Source organism: Lepisma saccharinum, chromosome 16 (assembly GCF_977018435.1).
Source record: "Lepisma saccharinum chromosome 16, izLepSacc3.1, whole genome shotgun sequence".
Taxonomy (NCBI): domain Eukaryota; kingdom Metazoa; phylum Arthropoda; class Insecta; order Zygentoma; family Lepismatidae; genus Lepisma; species Lepisma saccharinum.
In genome coordinates, this window is record NC_139244.1 from 41318276 (window position 1) to 41338677 (window position 20402).

A 20402-nucleotide genomic window follows, 5' to 3' on the forward strand; every position below is an offset into this window, starting at 1 on the left:
CTAATATGAATATAAACGTCACTTCATTACTTAGTTTAAAAAAGTGCCAGGCAATCAAAATTCGAGGGTATGCCTGAAATTATTTGTAGTATCTCATGTATCAAGGGGGCTTTTTTAAGTAGTAATAGTAGAAACGTAATTATACTGCATGTTGCAACTGAAACCCTAGCCTCGAAGACCGAAGTCGTTGGGTGGTCCACTCATACACTCGGTACCAAACATTTCAAGTTCGAGTAGACACCTGGGCATGGCTGGTTTTTTTTGTAAGCATCCCTTCATAGATTTAATATGATCATCATTCATCTTCATCGTCGCGATTATCTACAAGTGGCAGAAAAGAGATATAAAACAAGAATAATGTATAACAAACAAAAGAGGATAAAAGGATGAACTGAGTTAATGATAGGAAGTTTTATAACATTACTGTTTCTTGAAGAATCCTGTCCTTTGTTACGATTTTATTTCTCAGTCAGACGTTGCTCAATGTTCACGTCGACTGTCGTCCTTACGTACTTGAAAATTACTTTCATGTCTGCCTATGCTCTTCTTTCAAACGTGGTAGGTGGGCGCTCTGTCTGTTTCTACACAAAAAAGTTTAATGAACCTCCTGTCCAAGAAGACAAGAATTACTGAAAGTAATTTTCAAAATTGTAAGCGGATGAGGGCCCTTGTAAATGATAAAATATACTGTCCTTTTATTCGATTAGTTTTGAGAATCACTTCCCATACAAGTCTTGCCTTCTTGAGAGTCCAATGGCCCTGTCTAGCCACAAACCAGTTGCACAAACGCGGTTTCGTTTGTTTCGTACAACAATTCCATCTAACGTTTCGTTTCTACGTAGTTTCTACTTGCTAAAAGTGCCTTTCATATCGCCCCAGGGCGTTCTCTACTCGGCTGCTTCGTGACCGAAGGTCACGTGTACAAAGTTTGAGGATTCACATTTTCCGATTTTGCGTGGTGCTGCTGCTACGAGCGAACACAAGGGAAAAAACCTTGGACGAAAAGTCCCAGCGCAGCTTCCCTTCTACTCTTCGGCTCGGCCCATAAGGAAGAACGGTCAACTCTCCCCCTCCCCTCCACGCGGTAGTACAGTGCACAGGAGTCGCGGGTCTGCACAGGTTTCTTTCCTTGTGATTCAGTTCGCCTTATCAAGGTCGTGCAGCAAGCAATTATTTTTCGTCTTCCGATAGGAAAAAGCTTGCCTCTCGCTTACGTGGATGAACGGGTAGCACAGATGATTCTTTGGTTGGTCCTTTATGTTTCGTCCTTCAGCAACTTAATCAAAGCACGAATCATTCTCATCGCCAAACACACTGTATTTTTTTAATTGATGTAACACATGTAAACTGAAAAAGAGAGAGAGAGAGAGAGAGAGAGAGAGAGAGAGAGAGAGAGAGAGAGAGAGAGAAAGAGAGAGAGAGAGAGAGAGAAAGATATACATAAACGTTTTCTTACAACAAACGTTTGTTTTCCTATCGTATAAAGTGAACGCACATGTTAAAATTCATCTTGCATAGATAATCAAATTAGAACAAATCCACGTAAAGTGATTTAGTATGCAGAAAATAAATATATTTGTGATAAATACATAGTTAATCAGTAAATTCCAATAACCAGGACTTCTGTCACGCCGAATCTTGTTTACGGATGTTTTCAAACGTTTTGTTTTACAATTTCATTTTTTCACTGACATCCAAAACGAAAATACGTATTATAATTTAATGACTTTCAAAATGTCAAAATACTGTAATGTTACTATGCTGCCGATCACAATTATGAGGCTTCTTCGAACCAGGGTTTCGGAGCGGAGCGGATCAACGCTCCAGCTGTTGCCCACGCTCAGGAGCGAGGAGCGAGATTCTAAGAAATGGTTCGCTCCGCTCCGGAGCGGAGCGATGTCTTAGCCCGCTCCGCTCCGGAGCGGAGCAGCGAGAATCGAAAAATTTCTCGCTCCGCTCCGGAGCGAGGAGCGAAGTTTTAGAAAATAGTTCACTCCGCTCCGGAGCGGAGCGCTACCTTGACACGCTCCGCTCCGGATCGGAGCAGAGGAAGTTGGAAAATTTCTCGCTCCGCTCCGGAGCGAGGAGCGAAATTTTAGAAAATGGTTCACTCCGCTCCGGAGCGGAGCGCTACCTTGACACGCTCCGCTCCGGATCGGAGCAGAGGAAGTTGGAAAATTTCTCGCTCCGCTCCGGAGCGAGGAGCGAAATTTTAGAAAATGGTTCACTCCGCTCCGGAGCGGAGCGATACCGTGTGACGCTCCGCTCCGGAGCGAGATTATAAGAACTTGCCCACTCCGCTCCGGAGCGCTCCGAGGTTGGATAATAGGAGTGTATACAGAAAACTAACGATCAAGGGTTCCGAGTACATTAGTAATTTTGTTTGTGAAATTTGTACGGCATTTGAACATCGCCTGTTATTGTTGTTATAAAACTGATTATTACTAAAGCTAACGCCACGGAAACAGTCCAGTCAAGATCACGTCACTCACCTACAGTGTTGCCAATTAGCAAGGAATAATCCTTACACAATACACCAGGGAAGGTACAATCAACCGCATACGTACAACGCGCAATGTGTCAACTGTGAAGCGTAGAAGAAGTGTGGAAAACCTGGAGAACCAGGGGTGTGTAGGAGGCAAGGGGAAGCTTTGATCTTCACTGGACTGTTTTCGTGAAGAGAGCGATATTATTATTATTATTATTATTATTACTATTATTATTATTACTATTTTCATTATCACTTTTACTACTCTACTACTACTTCTGGGGACAATATATTTCAATAGCAGGTGTGCCACCTGTGGTTTTATAAGTTGAGAGAATGGAACTCTCATTTCCTGCCACCAGGGATCGCGACTAAAACTCATTTCCGTTCGACTTCTGGTTCGGGCTAAGCACTTCGGCATATCGGTCCGACGTTACAGTCCACACCGTGGGAGAAATGAGTTATTCCGGAATATTGGTTCGAGTAACATTGGTCAAACTACTGCAGAGAATCCATTTGACCTTTCGAACGCCAGGAGCACGCAGAGGAAAGACGAAACAACGTGTACAGAGGAAGATGACAGGCAGACAGGTGTTCATGCAAAACAAAACACTCGCTGGTGCATGATTGCCATATCTAACTTTCTTTGCGCTGGTTATGATGATACTTTGAATGTAGCGAAAGATAAAAGTTTAAAGTAATTGGGAATTCAGGTTGCTAATTTTCACTGTATGTTTGTTCCGGCATAACTCTCGAACGCCTGGAACGATTTCAACCAAACTTGGAACACGTATCACTTGCAATCTCGAAAGAAATACTGTGTAAGACATCTCTGGCACCCCTAGGGGTGAGGGTGGGAAGGGTTGACATGTAAAACGACCGATATTAGTGTGGAATCAATAGTTTTCGGGGTCGCTAAGATTAATAATGACACTCTCAATGCCGTTCAATTCCAAGACACTCCTGGCACCCCTGGGGTGGGAAGGGGGTGACATGTAAAACGAGCCCGACCCTGTGGCCGAGTGGTTAGCACATCGCTCTATGACGCCAGGGGTTCCGGGTTCGAATACCGGCTGGGCATGGATGTTTGTGAGTGGCCATTCATCAAGTTCATCATATCATCACTCATTCTCATCTTCGCAAATTAGCCAAAAGTGGCACAAGAAGCGAAGTAAAATAAAGCAAATCAATCAATTAATTAGTTAGTTCTACTATAGACCTTGAATGATTACCAAGGTTTCAGATGCATGGAACTAACGATTAAAGATTTTATTTGTCGTTGTTGTACATTGTTTGCAATAATTGTAGACAGCTTATAATTCCACTAACCGAGACTGTTTCGGAAGGATCCCTCCATCCGTGTTAAAAAATATTTTAAATGCCCATAAATCAAAGTTCACAGGCACACATACTATGCACATACTTTTAGAAGAGAACACATATTTTAAAACGTCTCTTTAAGAAAGTAACAATACGCGTAAGCCAGAGTCGGTGTAGCACACTTTTAATACGATTGGCAACGCTGCATCTCCCTCGAAAAGGCAACGATCTGTCTGCCAAGTACGTACAACAGCAGAAGTCATGACGCAATGCACCTGCCAAGGAGCGAGCAAGACACTACGCGCCAGTTTCCTCCACCTTTCCTCTTGAAAGGGGAACAAGAAGGCCAATCCGCTAGCCGGTAGCACTGACGTCAGTCACCTACACAAGAAGCGCAGAACACGAAAACAAACAGGGCTGTCGTGTGGGGGAGGTAGCATAAGCAAACGTACAATCCCGCAACACTGATTGCTTGAACGGGTTCATATCCAAATTAAGATAAGGATGAGATATGATGAAATTGAAGAAGGGTCAATCACAAAGAACTCCAATTCCCAGACTGGAGTCGTGAAGCGTTGAGATAACCATTGATGTGGGGGTAGGGCCCAACACATTCCCAATCTCGCTCGGCCATTTGGAGGTGATGTGATCAGCACCACGCTCCGGCCACCTTCCCCCCCCCCCCCCCCCCCGAGGGTTTCCCCTAAAAAAAAAAAATATAGTTATCCATTTATTTGAGTCTGGGTTAGCCCAGGAGCCGCTATATGCTGGGACAAGGCCGGAATAATTTCGAAGTTAGATCATCCACCGCGGGATTCAAACCCTGGTATCCAGCGTTGCAGTCAGACGCCCTACCGACTAGACCAGCAGTTGCGGTTACACCATTCATATATAAAAATAACTATCTCACCGGATATGAGCTTGCACTTCAAATGCTCCGATTGCGGATCAGAGCACTATTGTATCTCGCCCCGCTCCGGATCGGATCGTGCATGTAAAAATAAGTAACCACTCCGCTCCGGAGCGGAGTGCTGTAGTACCATGCTCCGCTCCGGAGCGGAGTGGTATCGCACCACGCTCGGCTCCGGATCGGAGCGTGGAAGCAGAAACATCCAACCACTCCGCTCCGGAGCGGAGTGCTGTCGTCCTACGCTCCGCTCCGGATCGGAGCGTGCACGTAAAAATTACTAACCACTCCGCTCCGGATCGGAGCGTGCAAGCAAAAATATCCAACCACTCCGCTCCGGAGCGGAGTGCTGTCGTCCCACGCTCCGCTCCGGAGCGAGGAGCGGAGTAGAACTGACGCTTCGAAATCGCTCCGGAGCGCTCCTTTAGTGCGCTCCGCACTCCGCTCCGAAACCCTGCTTGGAACACGCCTTCGATAACGGTATTTGCTATTCGTAACGGATATGTGTATCACTTTTTCGAAACAGACTTTTGTGGAGGGAAAGAACTGTAACGTTACAAAAATAACGAGCACAATTATACGAGAGACCTATGTTATTCTCTCCGGAACACGGCATCGGACACGGTATTGCACATCGGAACGTCTGTATGATACCAGCTATCAATAACGTTGTTGCTTTGAAGCAAGGAGTGTAACGTTTTTACAGTCGTGGCCTCAATTAAGTTACTGGTTAATTGTAACGTTACTATCACTTTCCATACACACTAAAGTTACTAGTCAATACGTGACAAACTTGTTTCTTACCCTGTAACGTTACTGGTTGCCGGCAATGGATGTAACGTTAAAGCGTCACCGAACGACCTACTGCTTTACAGATCAGTTATGGTTCGGTACCGTTATGCACACCTGTAACGTAATGTTCATATACCTGAGGTAACGTTTCTGTTCACGAAAAAAGTTATTCTGTTTCTGGTTGTAACGTAACGGAAACCGTAATTGAAAATACCGTTCCATTTCGTTACGTTACGACTCCCTGATTTCTACCAGAAGGAGAAGGAGATATTCTTGAATGAAGCACAACAGGTCTCAACATGGCTGACATTCTCAAATGAGCAGTGTCAACCCTAGCATAGTCTGATTATTACTGGCACTGTCCAATGTTTGTCACAATGTTAGAATTAACATTGTTGTCGAGCTCTCCCTCTTAAAACATCATTTTGTGAATATGGTGGATTTTAAGCAAGTTTCCATCATGTTAAATCAATGGGACCACAACATGGAATGCCAGATGACAATCAGGCCCGAGTGTAAAACTTCAAATTTTTGCTTAAAAGCTCAACATATTTCTACAAATCTAAACTGCAAGTGATGCAACTTCAATGGAATCTTATGGACAAGGGTGATCAAAGCACAGGATAAACTTTTTGATGTAAGGGATAGGGAGTCAAGTAGTTTGCAGATCCCAAAGGCCACAACGACACTGGGGAGAATCTTGTAAGGTGGTCATACGTCCTGTTTTGACCAGTACAGTCCTGTTTCAGAGGCATGTCCTGGTCATCCCGTCGATATTATTAAAAAACACTATTTGTCCCATTTTATACAAGTCTAGGAGTTAGCTTGAAAACCAAATCTAAATTTAAGAGACATTTCTTGCTACAAAAATGTTGAAATGGAATTTTTAAGCTAGTGTCATGGCTGTCAAGAATGTTCAAGCAGATCGTTGTATTGTTTTGTGTGTGAACCATTATTTGTAGAGCAGTGAATAAGCATGGTCAAGAAGCGTACATATAGTTTCAATACGAATCCGCAACAAGAATTTTAATTCCTGCATCTTGCCACAAAAGACAAATCTCGCATTGTGTGTCAGATATTATTTTGTGGGGAGTTTTATTAATGATTGGTGAAGAATAAAGTTGATCTCAAGAAGATTAGTTCTTCTGATAAATAGTTCTGGCTTTCCTCAACTTCAGTGTAGGACTAACATCAAAGGTTGATGAGAAAGGACCAGAAAAACAATGTAGGTCATACTGACACTATAATAATTAATACCTCTTGATAACGGTTATGATGCATCATTTATGTGATCCATATTTTAATAAATAATATTAATAACAATAAGTTAATAATAACAATAATTTTATAATTAGGCCTAACAGATTTTACATGGGATGGAGGCGGGGAGTAAGCTGACCTCCTTGGGATGTCCAGTTTTTGGGTCAAAATATTATATTATTATTACCCTAGGCTTCTGGATAACCTGATTTATGCTAAAAACATCTAATATCTGCCTAGGAAATTCTATCAATCTATTATTGTCTTATGTGTGCTGCGAATTAGTAAGTTTCTAGAGATGTGCCGAAGCCGATTACAGATGTATGAATATCGGCTGAAATTGACATATCGGCATCGGTATCGGAATCGGCAAAAATCCGATATTTAAACCGGTACAGATTATACTAGAGTTTTACCTTCTAATAAGTTTTATATTTTAGTTTTGTAAGATTTATTGAAAATTTGGTTATGATTCGTTATTATTGTAGAGTTTTTGTAATAAAATTATTGCAAACTCTCATTCAGAGGTTCAACCTAACTCAAAATTGGAAATAAAACAGTACATTGCTGAACCACGATCTGTTGTTGTATTGGGAATTCAAAAATGAGTATTCAAACCTGAAGCAAGTGCTGAGAAAATACTTGAGCATACCTGCTGCATCAGTATTCAGTGATTGAGTGTTCAGTGTTGCTGAACAGATTTGCGATAAGAGAAGAAGTAGGTTACTTCCTGAAGTGCTTCCAAATCTCGTATTTCTGAAGTTGAATCTGGCAGAACAGGAATTCATTTTGCATTTAAAAGAACTGCTTGTGTACTAATGTTAAATCTCTAGGTTCCCATAACCTTTTGTAGATGCAAATGTACATTCGCATCTCTTGAGAATATATATGTATATACATACGATATGCAATAGAAATGTACATACCAAATTTATTTTTGTCATGCAGAAATTAACATCCCATTTCTGTTTAATAATTTTATGTACCGGAATTGGTTAAATATTGGCATCAGTATCGGTTCAAAAAATTATCAGTGAGTACATCGGCATCGGTAAATTTTCAGCTTCATCACATCCCTATAAGTTTCCATGCACAATATTTTCATAAATAATTTACAAACTCTGAAGCTTGTAGTTCTTATTGCAGAGCTTCCAAGATCACATTACATTCTCAAAAACCCACTCACCTAGGATTCTGGTGTGATATACTTAATTCCATTGTAATTTTCTATTTTAGGTTGGTTGGCTGTCTGGCAGAACAGAATTCAATTTAGAAAGATATGGATCAGTGCGTGCCCAAGTGAAAATTCCTTACACTCCAGGTGATGTAATAGATGATTGGAAACAATGTTTCTGAAGCTGACAGGAAGACAAACATCAATCGGAAACTAGAGGCTTTCAATGAAACATTATCATCCTTTCTTGTCCTGTATTAATCTAAACATTTTTCCCTATTGATATATTTATGATGTTCAGAGGTAAATTTTGAGTAAAAGCTTTATTCGTTTATACATTTTGTTAGCTCCAAAAAGTTGCCCATAAAAGATGGCATGTTTTCTAATCTAAAGATAGTATACCAATGCAACAACTTAGAAAACATGTAAATGTATTGAATTTTAGAAATAAATTTGTTCACGAATTGAAAGTTCAACTGTGTGTTTGTATAGGTTCATAAAAAAATAAGCGTGGAAAACTAAAAATAGTTTCTGTGGGAAAACTTTGGCATGGTGCGACATTCTTGAAACTGTACGCAATCCTATTAACAACCACATCATTGACCAGTCCCTGATCATCAACTTAAACTGCTGTAACAAGTTAAAAAATAATGAATTTTGCAATAGTATAGAGTAGTAGACTGCAAAACTGTAGCATGTTCTCTTTTCAAAATCAATTGACTGAGTTTCAAACAGAATGACAAGAAGTCTGTGCACAATTTCTCAATTTGGTGATTCACCAGGTTCATAAATAACTACACTCTTATCATGAAATTTAAAATACTAAGTAGTGCTTGCATTGCTTTGCTGTAGTAAAAAGAGTGGGGATTAATGGTGTTGGTCATCCCTTTGAAATGATGTTCAGTTCATCTGTATAATTTCTTGCAGTAAACGATTTTACCTTCAATAAGTCTTCAATCTCACAACTACAGTCATTTTTATTTGATAATGATCATTCTGCACAGGAAGACATTTCTGAAATACTGAACACAACAGTAAAAGCTCAATGTGTAAGTATGAGGGTTGGTTTGTTTAGAATGCACTCATCATGTTCTTGCTTGGGCCTCCCCGGTGGCACAGTGGTAGCGTCATCGCCCTGTAATCAAGGGGTCCCGGATTCGATACCCTGTGGAGGCATGTAGTGGTCCGGATCCCAATTTAAACTGTAGGTCCAGTCTGGATTAGCCTTACTGTGCATAAAGTGTACTTAAAACACCAACCCAACCAACGAACGTCATCCAAAAAAAAAGGAACGTTTTGGTATAAAACACAAACGAAAAATGATGTGTGCAAAAACTTTATGGTACATAAACTAAATACCTTAACTCTACTCTTCCACATATTCGCCATACCCATTCAAGCACTTATCAGAGCGTGATACCGTCATTGTACTCGGTTGCTGCCAATGTATTCAACCTTCTAGTGACAGTATCTTTGAGTTTTTCAAACATGGCAAAGAGCTTTCCAAAAATTTCTCGATTGCCACAGGCGATGAGAGGAGGGATGGGTGAATTTTTTAAAAAAATGGGATAGAACAGAAGATCTTAAGATAGGATTCCATGTTACTCCGGAAGTGGTCCGTGCAGTTGAGGTGGAACGAGAGTTTGAGTTGGATTGGTGATGCAAGTAGGGGAAGAACAGCGTAGGAGGGGAAAATAACCTTTACGACTTCTCGAACGGGAGTAGACTGTCAGAGCAAGCAGAGCAACGGACTGTGGTTAGTCAGTTTAATAGGATCCCGGGAAAAGAGGCCTTACGGAGGATGGGCAACACCTTAAAGCAGGATTTTTAACTGGGGGTTTTAAAGGAATTGTGACCTGTTTTTATCAAGTTTTTTTAACCAAACCTTTTAACCTAATCCTTTTAACACTCTTGACGCAGCATAAAATGATTTGTGCCTAGAGGAAAAAGAACCTGAGGAAGGGGGCAGTCGAACCCTGAAACGTAGTTTCGAAATTCTATACTCACTCACGTAAGTGAGACTATTTTATACAAATTTTGTATAGATTATATTATACAGTGAGTAACTTGCACAATATGTAACCCAGTACCCCTTGATTACATGGTGACGATGCTACCACTGAACCATCGGGGAGGCCAATTTTTCAGTTTTAAAAAATATTTTTTAAGGATTTCTTAGATACAAAATTCCCAAACTTGTAATCAATAATAAACAATACATTTCTTACCACATGTATTTTCAGTCATATATTTCTCAAAGAAGCCAATTTTTCTTAAAATTTCAGATATAGTCAAAATATACTTCTGGAACTCTCAACTCTTTGAAATTATTCTGAACCAGTACCAAACCTTTTACAGACTAAGAAATTTATTTATTTCATCACTACATTGTGCTGACATTAATGAAAATACTCTCAACATTGTGGCCACGGTGGCTCAGTCGGTAACACGTCTGACTACCATGCTAAAGGTACCAGGTTCGATCCCCGGCAGGTTCAAATCCGGCAACTTTTCTAACATTGGAAGCAGCCCCAGCGCCCACCCAGCGTCGAATGACATGGGAAACCCTGGGGGGTAAATGAGGTCAGGGGTGGACCACTTGATCCACTCACGACCGAATCAAGAAATTTTTGGGCGTTACCCCCACACCTCCTATATGCCTTCATGGCATGGTGCTAAGCACAGGGGAGCACTTTACCTTTTTTTATTTTACCTTTACTCTCAACATTTGCATTATTAACTGGAATGACAAACAAATATTCAGAAATTAACATAACTTGAAATATATGAAACAGAATGTCCTTAAGATCCTTGAAATGGTTCCAGAAGTTTCATTTGCGTGATTTATGGTTCAATAAATTTGTAGAATTTTAATAATAACACTGTTGAACCTTGTTTCCATGCTTAATAACGCACTAAACATGCTGACCAAGGTAGAAATTTATTTTAAAAAACACACTATAGATGTGACATTTCAACCTTGTAGCAAGGTCTAGAAATGTCAAGTGTATAGTGTGTTTTTAAATAAATTTCTGGCTTGGTTAGCATTTTTATTGTGTTATTAATAATTTTAATGTATGAAGTTTCTTTTGATTACTCTTTTTTTTTTTTTTTTTTTAACAAAGCACATATTTTCTTAATTTAAATTATGTGATGCTCAAAATGTAGGACATTTGTCATTTTCTTTTCAAATTCCTCCCAGACGCCAGACATTAGGCTAAAATGTAGGACATGTTCGGGAAAAAGAGAACATCTGCTAACCCTAGTACTGTATGATTTTTTTCTGCTAATGAAGAGTGTGTGTTCTCTATTCGTAAACAGCATATCTATCAGACTATAATAACCTTAAGTCAGTTTATAAGAAGGAAAATGTTCTTGTTGGTATTATTAAGTGATAGGTACTAGCAAAATTAGGATTAGCAATTAAAACTGAGAAATATTGTATCAAAGCTAGAACACGTAAAGTTTTACTGTAACAATAATAGAAAATAATGACTGGAGTTGAATTCAAAATGAAGTTTACCTTGACATTTTGTGTCATCTGGAATAAATCCCTTCTTGCACTGGCAATCTGCTACTGAGGTGGAGCCAGGGAATGATACGTGGTTAGGGTCGGTGCATGGGGTGCACACTGTAACATCACCTGGACGCTGGCCATCATGATATGTTCCAGCAGGACATGCTACAGCAGGAAGAAAATTCAAACGCATACAATAGACAATTTTAAAATGGGACTTAAATCGTTTAAAAATGTTTTGTTCTATGGACTAAGTAACTATTCTCCGTACACTTTAAGAACAACATCAGTATAAACAAATGTGCATGGCTTGTGAGAAATCCTATTTGTTAATCTTGCATGCAGAAATATAGCGCATACTGCTCAACATAACTACTACAGGGAAGTTATCGAAGCTTATATCATGAGCTGTAAGGCTATGACAAACATATATCCAGTCAAGATAACACCAGAACTAGCAACTCAGAAGACATGTAATTTTGTTTACATTACCTTCATTCTTAGAGTGCATGTAGAATAACACTATTTGTGAGTCTTGAGTAAAATGCATGAGAAATTAATAAAATAATACAAATAAAATATAATTGCAGCTACTAAGGATGAACAAATGCATAGTACATTTTTTATATATCTCTTGAATACTGTAAAGTCAATCTTAAAATTGCCATTCTTTACAAATTTGATGGTGGAGGTAGTCTTGGTTAGATTGTGGATCATTGGTGTGAAGTCCCTTCCCTTCAATAATATATCTCTGAAGTTATGTGACTAGGAACTGTACAGATAAAAGACAAGATCAGACTCTGCAGACTCATCTCTAAGGAATGAGGAAGTCTGTCTTGCTCTCAGTCTCATCTCAATGGCACGAAAAAAGGGGAGTATATTTGGTCTAAAGAAAACATATTTAACCCCCCACACCATCGTTTTGTAACACTATTTGATACTTGGCCTTTATTGAATTACTATATTCTGAGAGGTAACTAAATAATTCATATCCTCTATTTTGAAATCTCTAAACACTTGTGGAAGCTTTACAAATTGGATATAAAGCCAATGAAGAATCTTATTGACAAGAAATATAAGCATGCTGCCCAATCGACACATCTACATCCTACCACCCCCTCCCAGCAACCAAGAAAAACGTTTTATACCAAATATGCAATTTTGTATGGTATATTAAATATGACTGCCACCCCAGAAAAAATCCCCTGCAGCCTCCCCAAGTATTTTTTTTTCCTGGAACAGTCACTGATAACTGAAAACCATATACTCACGGTGACAATCGTTTCTTAGCCCAGTTCCATAATATCCAGCTTCACATAGGCAAGAAAAGTAGCCTGTGTGGGTCCCACAAGTGCACTGAGCCTGTGAATCACAACAATCTTCACCAGCCACACAGAGAGTATCACATGCAGTGGAATTCTGGGGGAAGTAGCTTCCAATGTGCAAATCTGGAAAGGAAAAACACATCAAGTGCACAGTTGCGCAGCAGCTGCTCTTGCAACCTCCGCAATGCAGGGGAGGCCCTGAGGTGGGCCCTGCAATGTTCTCTCTCTCTCTATGTTCCTGAAACTTTATATAATTCCAGAAATTCAATAGATAGTGTCGCTTATGAAAAATACATTAACGAGACAGAAATCAAGTTCCTAGTAACATATAAGACGATGTCTATGATACAAAGCAAGGGCATAGCCTACTGGCTCATCCAGAAGGACCTGGGCAATTTGTCATGTGGGTAGTCTCCAAAATGCAGAATTAACTTACTTGCTCGTAAATGGCCATTGATAGGTAAAAAGAAATCATCTCATGACACATGATACATATACATGGTTTATTGCAAATGTATAGTGCGTAAATTGTCTACAGTTAGGAATCCAGTAGAAAGATTCAGTTGCTCACCCAGGAGATGCCTTATTTATACAATAAACAAATAAACTTGGCAATTCATAAACTTTTAGCACTAATATTAGTTTTACGTGTCGTGCTTAAAATATAACTTCAAACCACGGGGACCAACAAGCCTTTTCATATTCAAATAAAAACCGAGATTAATTTCTCACATCGTCCACACCTATTACGTGTTTCTTCAAAGGGACTCAAAACTCAGTAGAAGCTGGGGCCAAAGGGGGTAATTATCCCCTTGACCTAAGGGCCAGTGCCCCATCTTCTGTTATGCAGAGTACACAGGAAATGTACGAGTTAAATGTCACCATTATTTGGGGGGAATTTTTTGAAGTTCAAATTTTGTGGGCATTTCTGTCGAGCAAATTCTTTTCCAGTGTGTTATGATTTTATTATTATCTACAGTGCTCGAAGAAAAAATTCCTAGCTGATCGAGTTTGGGATAGAAGGGAGGATTCTTTCATGGATCAACATGGAGGCAATGAAGTGAGTGTGGGATACTTGTGCAAATTAACCTAGCTGGAAAAGGGGGTCCTGTATGAAAATGTTCTTAAATGGAGATATCATTCCCCTTCTTCCCCTCCTGCACACACACTTCCAGCACTGATCTATTAACAAAACTGGTCTTGTTTCATGAAAAAAAAAGTCCAGTTGTGTATATCGGAAAAAGAAAATTATGAATCGTAAAATATCGTTAATATTGAACTTAATCCATGCGGCAACAACCTTTTGGGGGTCAAGTCCTTCTGATCCATCTTTCAATAAGTGACACATTTTCATTGAATAGAAACTTGATCGCTGCTCTATTACCTGACTGGAGACCGCGTAATTTCTTTAGAGTAGAATTCAATTGACCTTGTGATGCTGGGTGAGCACCAGCAATTCAGAGGTTCCAGTTCAAGCCCCAAAACTGAAATGGTACGTTTACTTGAACAAATTACTTGCTATTAGTATTAGAAGGCGAATGTGAGCAACTCTTCCATTGAATATTGGCCTGGCACATTCAAGGAATGCATTTTGGGGCTGAAGGTGCACCCACCTCAAAGTCCAAAAGAAGAGCTTTTTCTACCCTTTAAACAATAGGGAGATAAGAGGGAGTGGGGCAACGCAGCCAATATAACAATATCAGTCACGTGCAAAATGTATAATTATGACAAAAGTTGGTCTATGTGGGCCGGAACCAGTGATGGCATCATAGTGGGGCATAAGGGTGGGCATCCCAGTTCTCATCCGAATGAGTGCACGTAATAGCCAGATTTGGCTCCAATAGAGCTAAGTTGGCACACTGCCATGGACAGAAGAGCTTGGGAAGAGTCCCGCGGAGACTGTATTGCATGCCCTTAAGTGCCACTTTAACAGTATTTAAAATATAGGCCTGTGGTACTCTCTAGCTGACTTTTAGAGCATTATGAGTGACATGATCACATTCTATTGACATAAACGGCAGTATGAGAGAGACAATTGTTGAGGAAAGAGTGTTAAGACTGAAGGCAGAGCTCACTCATGACCGATTACGTTACTTTTTGTTAGTGCTGAGAGCTGTTTACTTCAACGATGCATTTTTCTGTGTAAAAACAAATATGCATTTTGAAACAAAAATGTAATAAAAAGAAGGGAAACAATAAACAGATCACTAGAAGTACAGAAAATAAATTTAAAAAAATAAAATGCAGTAAAATATGCCTTAAAAGCAAGGTTGAGCACCATGCTCACCCGTGACTGACAACATGATTCAAGCAAGCATGACCAATCATGGGTTAATTATCTGAAACGTCAAACATCTGCAAACTTCTTAGCAATAAGGTAAGTTGAAAGTTTATTTAATTCTAAATTAACAATTAATGTGGTAACATGGACACCTTCAAAGAATTTTAGTTACATACAAATAAATATATCTTGCCGTATTCATAATTGTTCAGAACCCAGATCTGACATAAACAGTACAATCTCACCTTCATGCAGAGCTCGTCTTGCAAGAGCTTCAAATTCCTCAAAGCTGTCGAGGATGTAAGAATGTTCTTCGGCTGGCTCAGAAGCCATTTCATACAACTCTCGGACATTTCCATTTCGAATGCCAAAGGTAAAGAACTCCACCCCTTGCCTTTGAAGAGCATATGCTACTGGCCTCGGGTCCCCTCCATTGGAGTAGCCATCTGTTATTAGGAACACAGCCTGCACTGCTTCTGGTCGAGCAGATCTTAGCACTTTCTGAAATTAGAATGATGTTTTTAAGTGACTGGGAAAACACTAGTTAACCAACTTGAACAGACATTAACTAAATTCAAGTGATACTTTGAAAATATCTTAATTAGCAGTGTTCGGTGACCTGGAGTAACATTCCTGGGAGATGGATATATGAGGGGCAGTCAAATGAAAACCGAACACCCACCATAAAACACATTCCTCGCAAAAGTTGGCAACACTGTTGTTACGTATCGATACTGCCATCTGTAGGGTAGGAGAAATGCATAGTGAAAACGCACAGGTCCACACAGTTGCTTCGTCATTGCTCAGGAGGTGAGCGTAGTGAAAAGTGTGTTTGTCCAGCATTGGAAATGGAGGCAAGCAAAGAAGAGCAGAGAGGTGTGGTTCGTTTCTTGGTGGCTGAGGGTGCTGGAACACGTGAAATTCATCGTCGCATGTCTGCAGTGTATGGCGAACACTACATGTCCCTGACAAGTGTGCTCGAGTGGCAGAAGAGATTCCGCGAAGGATGCACATCACTGCAAGACGATCCGCACCCGGGACAGGCCCATCAAGCCATTATGCCTGATGTGATTGCGAGGATCGATGGTCTGATCCGGGAAGACCAACGAATCACAGAGGAAGAAATTCATGTTCAGGTTGGCATTAGTCATGGCTCTGTGCATGCCATTATCAAAGATCACCTGCAGTTCCGAAAAATTTGAGCGCAGTGGGTTCCGCATCAACTGACGAAGGGACAAAAGATTGACAGAATGACTGCATGTCTGAGTAATTTGCAGTGGTACCACGAGGAAGAGTATGTGTTTCTGTCATGTATCGTCACAGGGGACGAAACATAGTGCCACCATTTTGAGCCCGAGAGCAAACGGCAAAGCCAACAGTGGAAACACGTCAATTCACCCACCAAAGAAATCCAAAGCTGTCCATACGAGTTCTGGTAAGGTCATGATGAGCTGCTTCTTCGACTGCAAGGGCCCTCTGCTTGTCTACTTCCTAGAGCATGGAGCCACCATCAATGCGCATCGCTATGCAGACACGTTGCAGAAACTGCGACGCATGATAAAGTCAAAATGCCCTGGAATGCTGTCGGACAGAATCATCCTTTTGCATGATAACACCCATCCCCATACTGCCAATCTGGTGAGGGATAAGCTTCAGACATTTGGTTGGGAAACGCTTGAACATCCTTCATATAGCCCTGATATTTCCCCTTGTGACTTCCACATTTTTGGTGACCTGAAGAAAGACATTTGTGGACGTCGGTTTCATTCGGACGAGGAAGTGCAACAGTGGGTGAGGTTGTGGATCTGTCAGCAACCTACCTCTTTCTACAAGACTGGAATTGATCGTCTCGTCTTCCAGTGGGATAAATGTCTTAACACTTGTGGCAATTACTTTTGAATAAAACAAATTCCATTGTCACTTTGTAGCGGGTGTTCAGTTTTCATTTGACTGCCCCTCATAATATTATCATGAGGAATGTGCAGTACCAACATCTATGTGGCAACTAAGAGTTTGTAAAAGTTTGCTTGTAGGATTAACATTTGAAGGGGAGGATTCACAAAAATGGTGACAAGAAGTGGTGGGAGTGGTCATAGTTGGAGCGTGAATTGAGGCCGTGGAAAATCCAACCTAGTCTGTACAACAGCCTTAGGTAGAAACCTATGACACACGGTCAACACACCATCACAATACAATTCCACACACACACAAAAATCAAATTGCTTCAACAAATAATTGTCAAGGTATGCTCAACTGGATAAACACATTAGGCATACACTCAATAATGCATAAATCGCTTGTTAACAAGACCAATTATACTATCATAGTTAATTATACTCAAGATAAAACTTATAACTATGCTCAATTCTTTCAATGTTCAAAATGAGGGGTAAAATCACACAGGCAACAAGCTTTTAATTTTCAAATACAACAAGTGGTACCCTTGACCCTCGGTACGCCCTGGAAAAAGTGAAATATTTTGCATGGTTTATAAAGATTTTGTTGTTTATGAACTTTTTCAGTTGATTCTTGCTTGCAAAAATTTGTTCTTGTGAAGTAAAGTTAAGTCTGTTACTTTAGTGGGTTACTTTACCGTGTAGCAGAACTAGGGTTACCAGATCGCTATAAGGGAAAAGTAGGACATAATGTCCCAAAATGGTATTGCTTGCAATCTTATCCTCTTGTCACGTTTAATTAAGTCAAAATGTAGGACACAGAACATTCGCAATAAATAAAACATATTTCTACGGAACACATTAGAAAGTTATTTAAAATTGACACTTTTCAACTTAGAAAGAAAAGATTTCTTATAATGAATCCTTAAATGCAAAATTTCCAAATCTCCATTTGTCCTCTAGCAGGATAAACTTTTAATTTCTTTTTGGGCAATGGCTGAATCAAAGATGGAGTAGTTGCTGTTTTAAGTCCACTTTATGCATAGTAAGGCTAACTGAATCAAAGAAATTTCACTACAGTAACCCCCCGACTTACGTAATACGAGACTTAAGTAAATTTGCAGTTACATAATAAATCTCAAAAATTACAACTACCAGCGTGTATGAACATGTTTGGGGCTTTTGCATCTGAAATCCATTGCAGTATGCAACGACATAATATTAACTAGACTCTGCATTCACATTTTATATATTTTTCATACTTTTAAACTTTATATCCAAGTAAATACTGTCATTTATAAAATAATACTATGTAAATAATATACACATATATACATACATATAATAATAAATATTGCAGTTTGTTACGAAGTTACACTCAAGCAATGTACAAATTCGACTTACGTAAAGGTTTACGAAATGCATTACTTATGTAACTCAGGGGGTTACTGTATTGAGTTTGAGAGAGCAGTCCATAGACTTGTATGATTTCTCTTTGTTCAACTGAAACATGTATTTTCATTTTCCTAATTAATATTATGTGATGCTCAAGCTTTACTAATGCTGGAATCACTTTTACATTACTTAAAACATTGAAATCTGTCGATTAAAAAATCGACGTAATCCTCGAGGGGGTACAGTGGGTAAACGACCCACTTTAAATATGTACTTGGATTAACAGTTAACTTAAAATGGTATTATGATTCAAACAATAACACGAGATCCAACACCTTTAAGGTTTCAATAATTCTTGTAATCAATATCTGAATCGAGTAAATTTATGCACTACAACTACAGACTAGAAATGAACCTTGTTGATTCCTCTGATCAGTTAAGGTTAGATTCATGGCACTAAACTTGCAATTTCAATTGTATACACAAGGTCTCTGAATGAAGTGACAATGTTTGGATTTTTTTTTATTTTTTTTGTAGATGCAACAATCTTCAGTTAATGATGCCGCACATGCTTTAGCTTACCTTAAAGTTCACATTTTCATATAAACAACGTTGACATTCATTAGAAGGCTATAAAGGCAAAAAAAAATTATTTTCTCAAAATTTCGGATGAGCTGTAGCCCCTTTATCTCTTCCTGGGGTGCACCAGTGCACCTCCCCCCACACACATACATGTGTGTGTAGGTGTGTTGAATTTTGTACCCCCCCAATTAAAAACGTTCCTGCGCCACTGGCTGTTGACTTTTGACACAGATTCAGAAGGAATTTGCATGACGACATCAGTGTCACAGATTTCTGTCTTAGTAGGAGGTCGCAAAAGGGGCAGCGAAGGTACAGATAAAGAAGCTGCCCTGTGAAGGAACCTTCCAGAGTCTAGAGAAGAGAATCTTCTAAATACTTGCCACTACTTATACTTCTCCTTACTAAAAAGATCAAGAAATGTGTTAGCTGTTGTTCATGTTCTGTGAATTTATCCTTCACCAAAGTTGCGAGTAAAATAATATCTGCTGTCTACCTTTTCACTCTTCACTGTAAACAAATTACAGAAAATAGTTTTGCCTATGTCAAGGGAGCTGAAGACAGTGTGGGGGGGGGGGGGGAGGGGGCTGACTGCAGTTCCAGGGGGCTCAGCTCTCCCACTGGATCCTGCCTGGCTACTGGCCTGTAACGAGGATTGCTGTAAACTTTGTATTATAAGTGATATGGTGCTTTTTCCACTACTTAGACCTTCAACTACATGGGACTCACTCCTTTGCTATAGATACTCTATATTCAATGTGATTGATTTGAAATGGGAATACAGGGTTGTTCGCTTTATATCCGACCATTTTTGATGGGTACTCACCTTAAGAGATACTGCGCCATCACCACCAATCATGTTCTATTGGACCCCCAGCATTGTGGATTATCGCCTGGCATTGCAGTTTCCATTGCAGCAAGCTCCGGCGCAGGACAGGCATGGGAATTCTGTCCCACTCCTCCATGCAAGCTTTCCATAGACCATCCAGGGTGCACAGGCGGCGATGTTGAAGAAGTAGTTTCAGCAGTCCAAATGCGCAAAAATCCATTGGACTGGCATCGAGGCTTTTCACAGGAATGTCTTCAAATGGAATGACACAAATTCCAAATTCCTCTGCCATTTTCTGATAAAAAATGTAGTGATGTTCTGGCGGTATGACTCAAAGCCTTGTCCATATGGTTCGCGTTAATTCCATACAATTGTGGGATGTCTCTCCGATAGATAGGTGTCAGAATGGAGTCTTGGAAGTATCTGGCATTCACCTTCACAGTTTTGTCCACCTTGCGTATCATCAACTTACCCTCTTGCCGTCAATGTCACGGTATGTGATCACCCGAATGTGACCACCAGCAGTGACACTTTGCCTGCAGCCCTTCTCCTGGTGATTTTCGTGGGTGAATGTTTCGCAAGGAGAGCCTGATGTGTGTAACGGGCCACAATAGCTTCCGCAGTAGTCACCCCGAGTGTT

General features: G+C 40.0%; 2 protein-coding genes across 4 annotated transcripts in view; one reads left to right on the forward strand and one right to left on the reverse strand.

The window, feature by feature from the left end:
- LOC146000425 (uncharacterized) overlaps positions 1 to 8337 on the forward strand; it is a 38097-nt gene extending 29760 nt beyond the window's left edge. The window contains exon 3 of the mRNA XM_083138039.1: positions 8004 to 8337. Within this exon, the coding sequence (XP_082994165.1) occupies positions 8004 to 8123 (120 nt within the window). The 3' untranslated portion in view covers positions 8124 to 8337. The remainder of the gene's footprint in view (positions 1 to 8003) is intronic.
- The window catches only part of LOC146000424 (sushi, von Willebrand factor type A, EGF and pentraxin domain-containing protein 1-like), a 194569-nt gene that overhangs the window by 159355 nt on the left and 14812 nt on the right, over positions 1 to 20402 (reverse strand). For all 3 annotated transcript variants that reach the window (XM_083138037.1, XM_083138036.1, XM_083138038.1), the window contains exons 2-4: positions 15310 to 15565; positions 12730 to 12906; positions 11465 to 11623 (exon numbers count right to left, since the gene is read on the reverse strand). In XM_083138037.1, coding sequence (XP_082994163.1) covers positions 11465 to 11623; positions 12730 to 12906; positions 15310 to 15565 — 592 coding nt within the window. The remainder of the gene's footprint in view (positions 1 to 11464; positions 11624 to 12729; positions 12907 to 15309; positions 15566 to 20402) is intronic.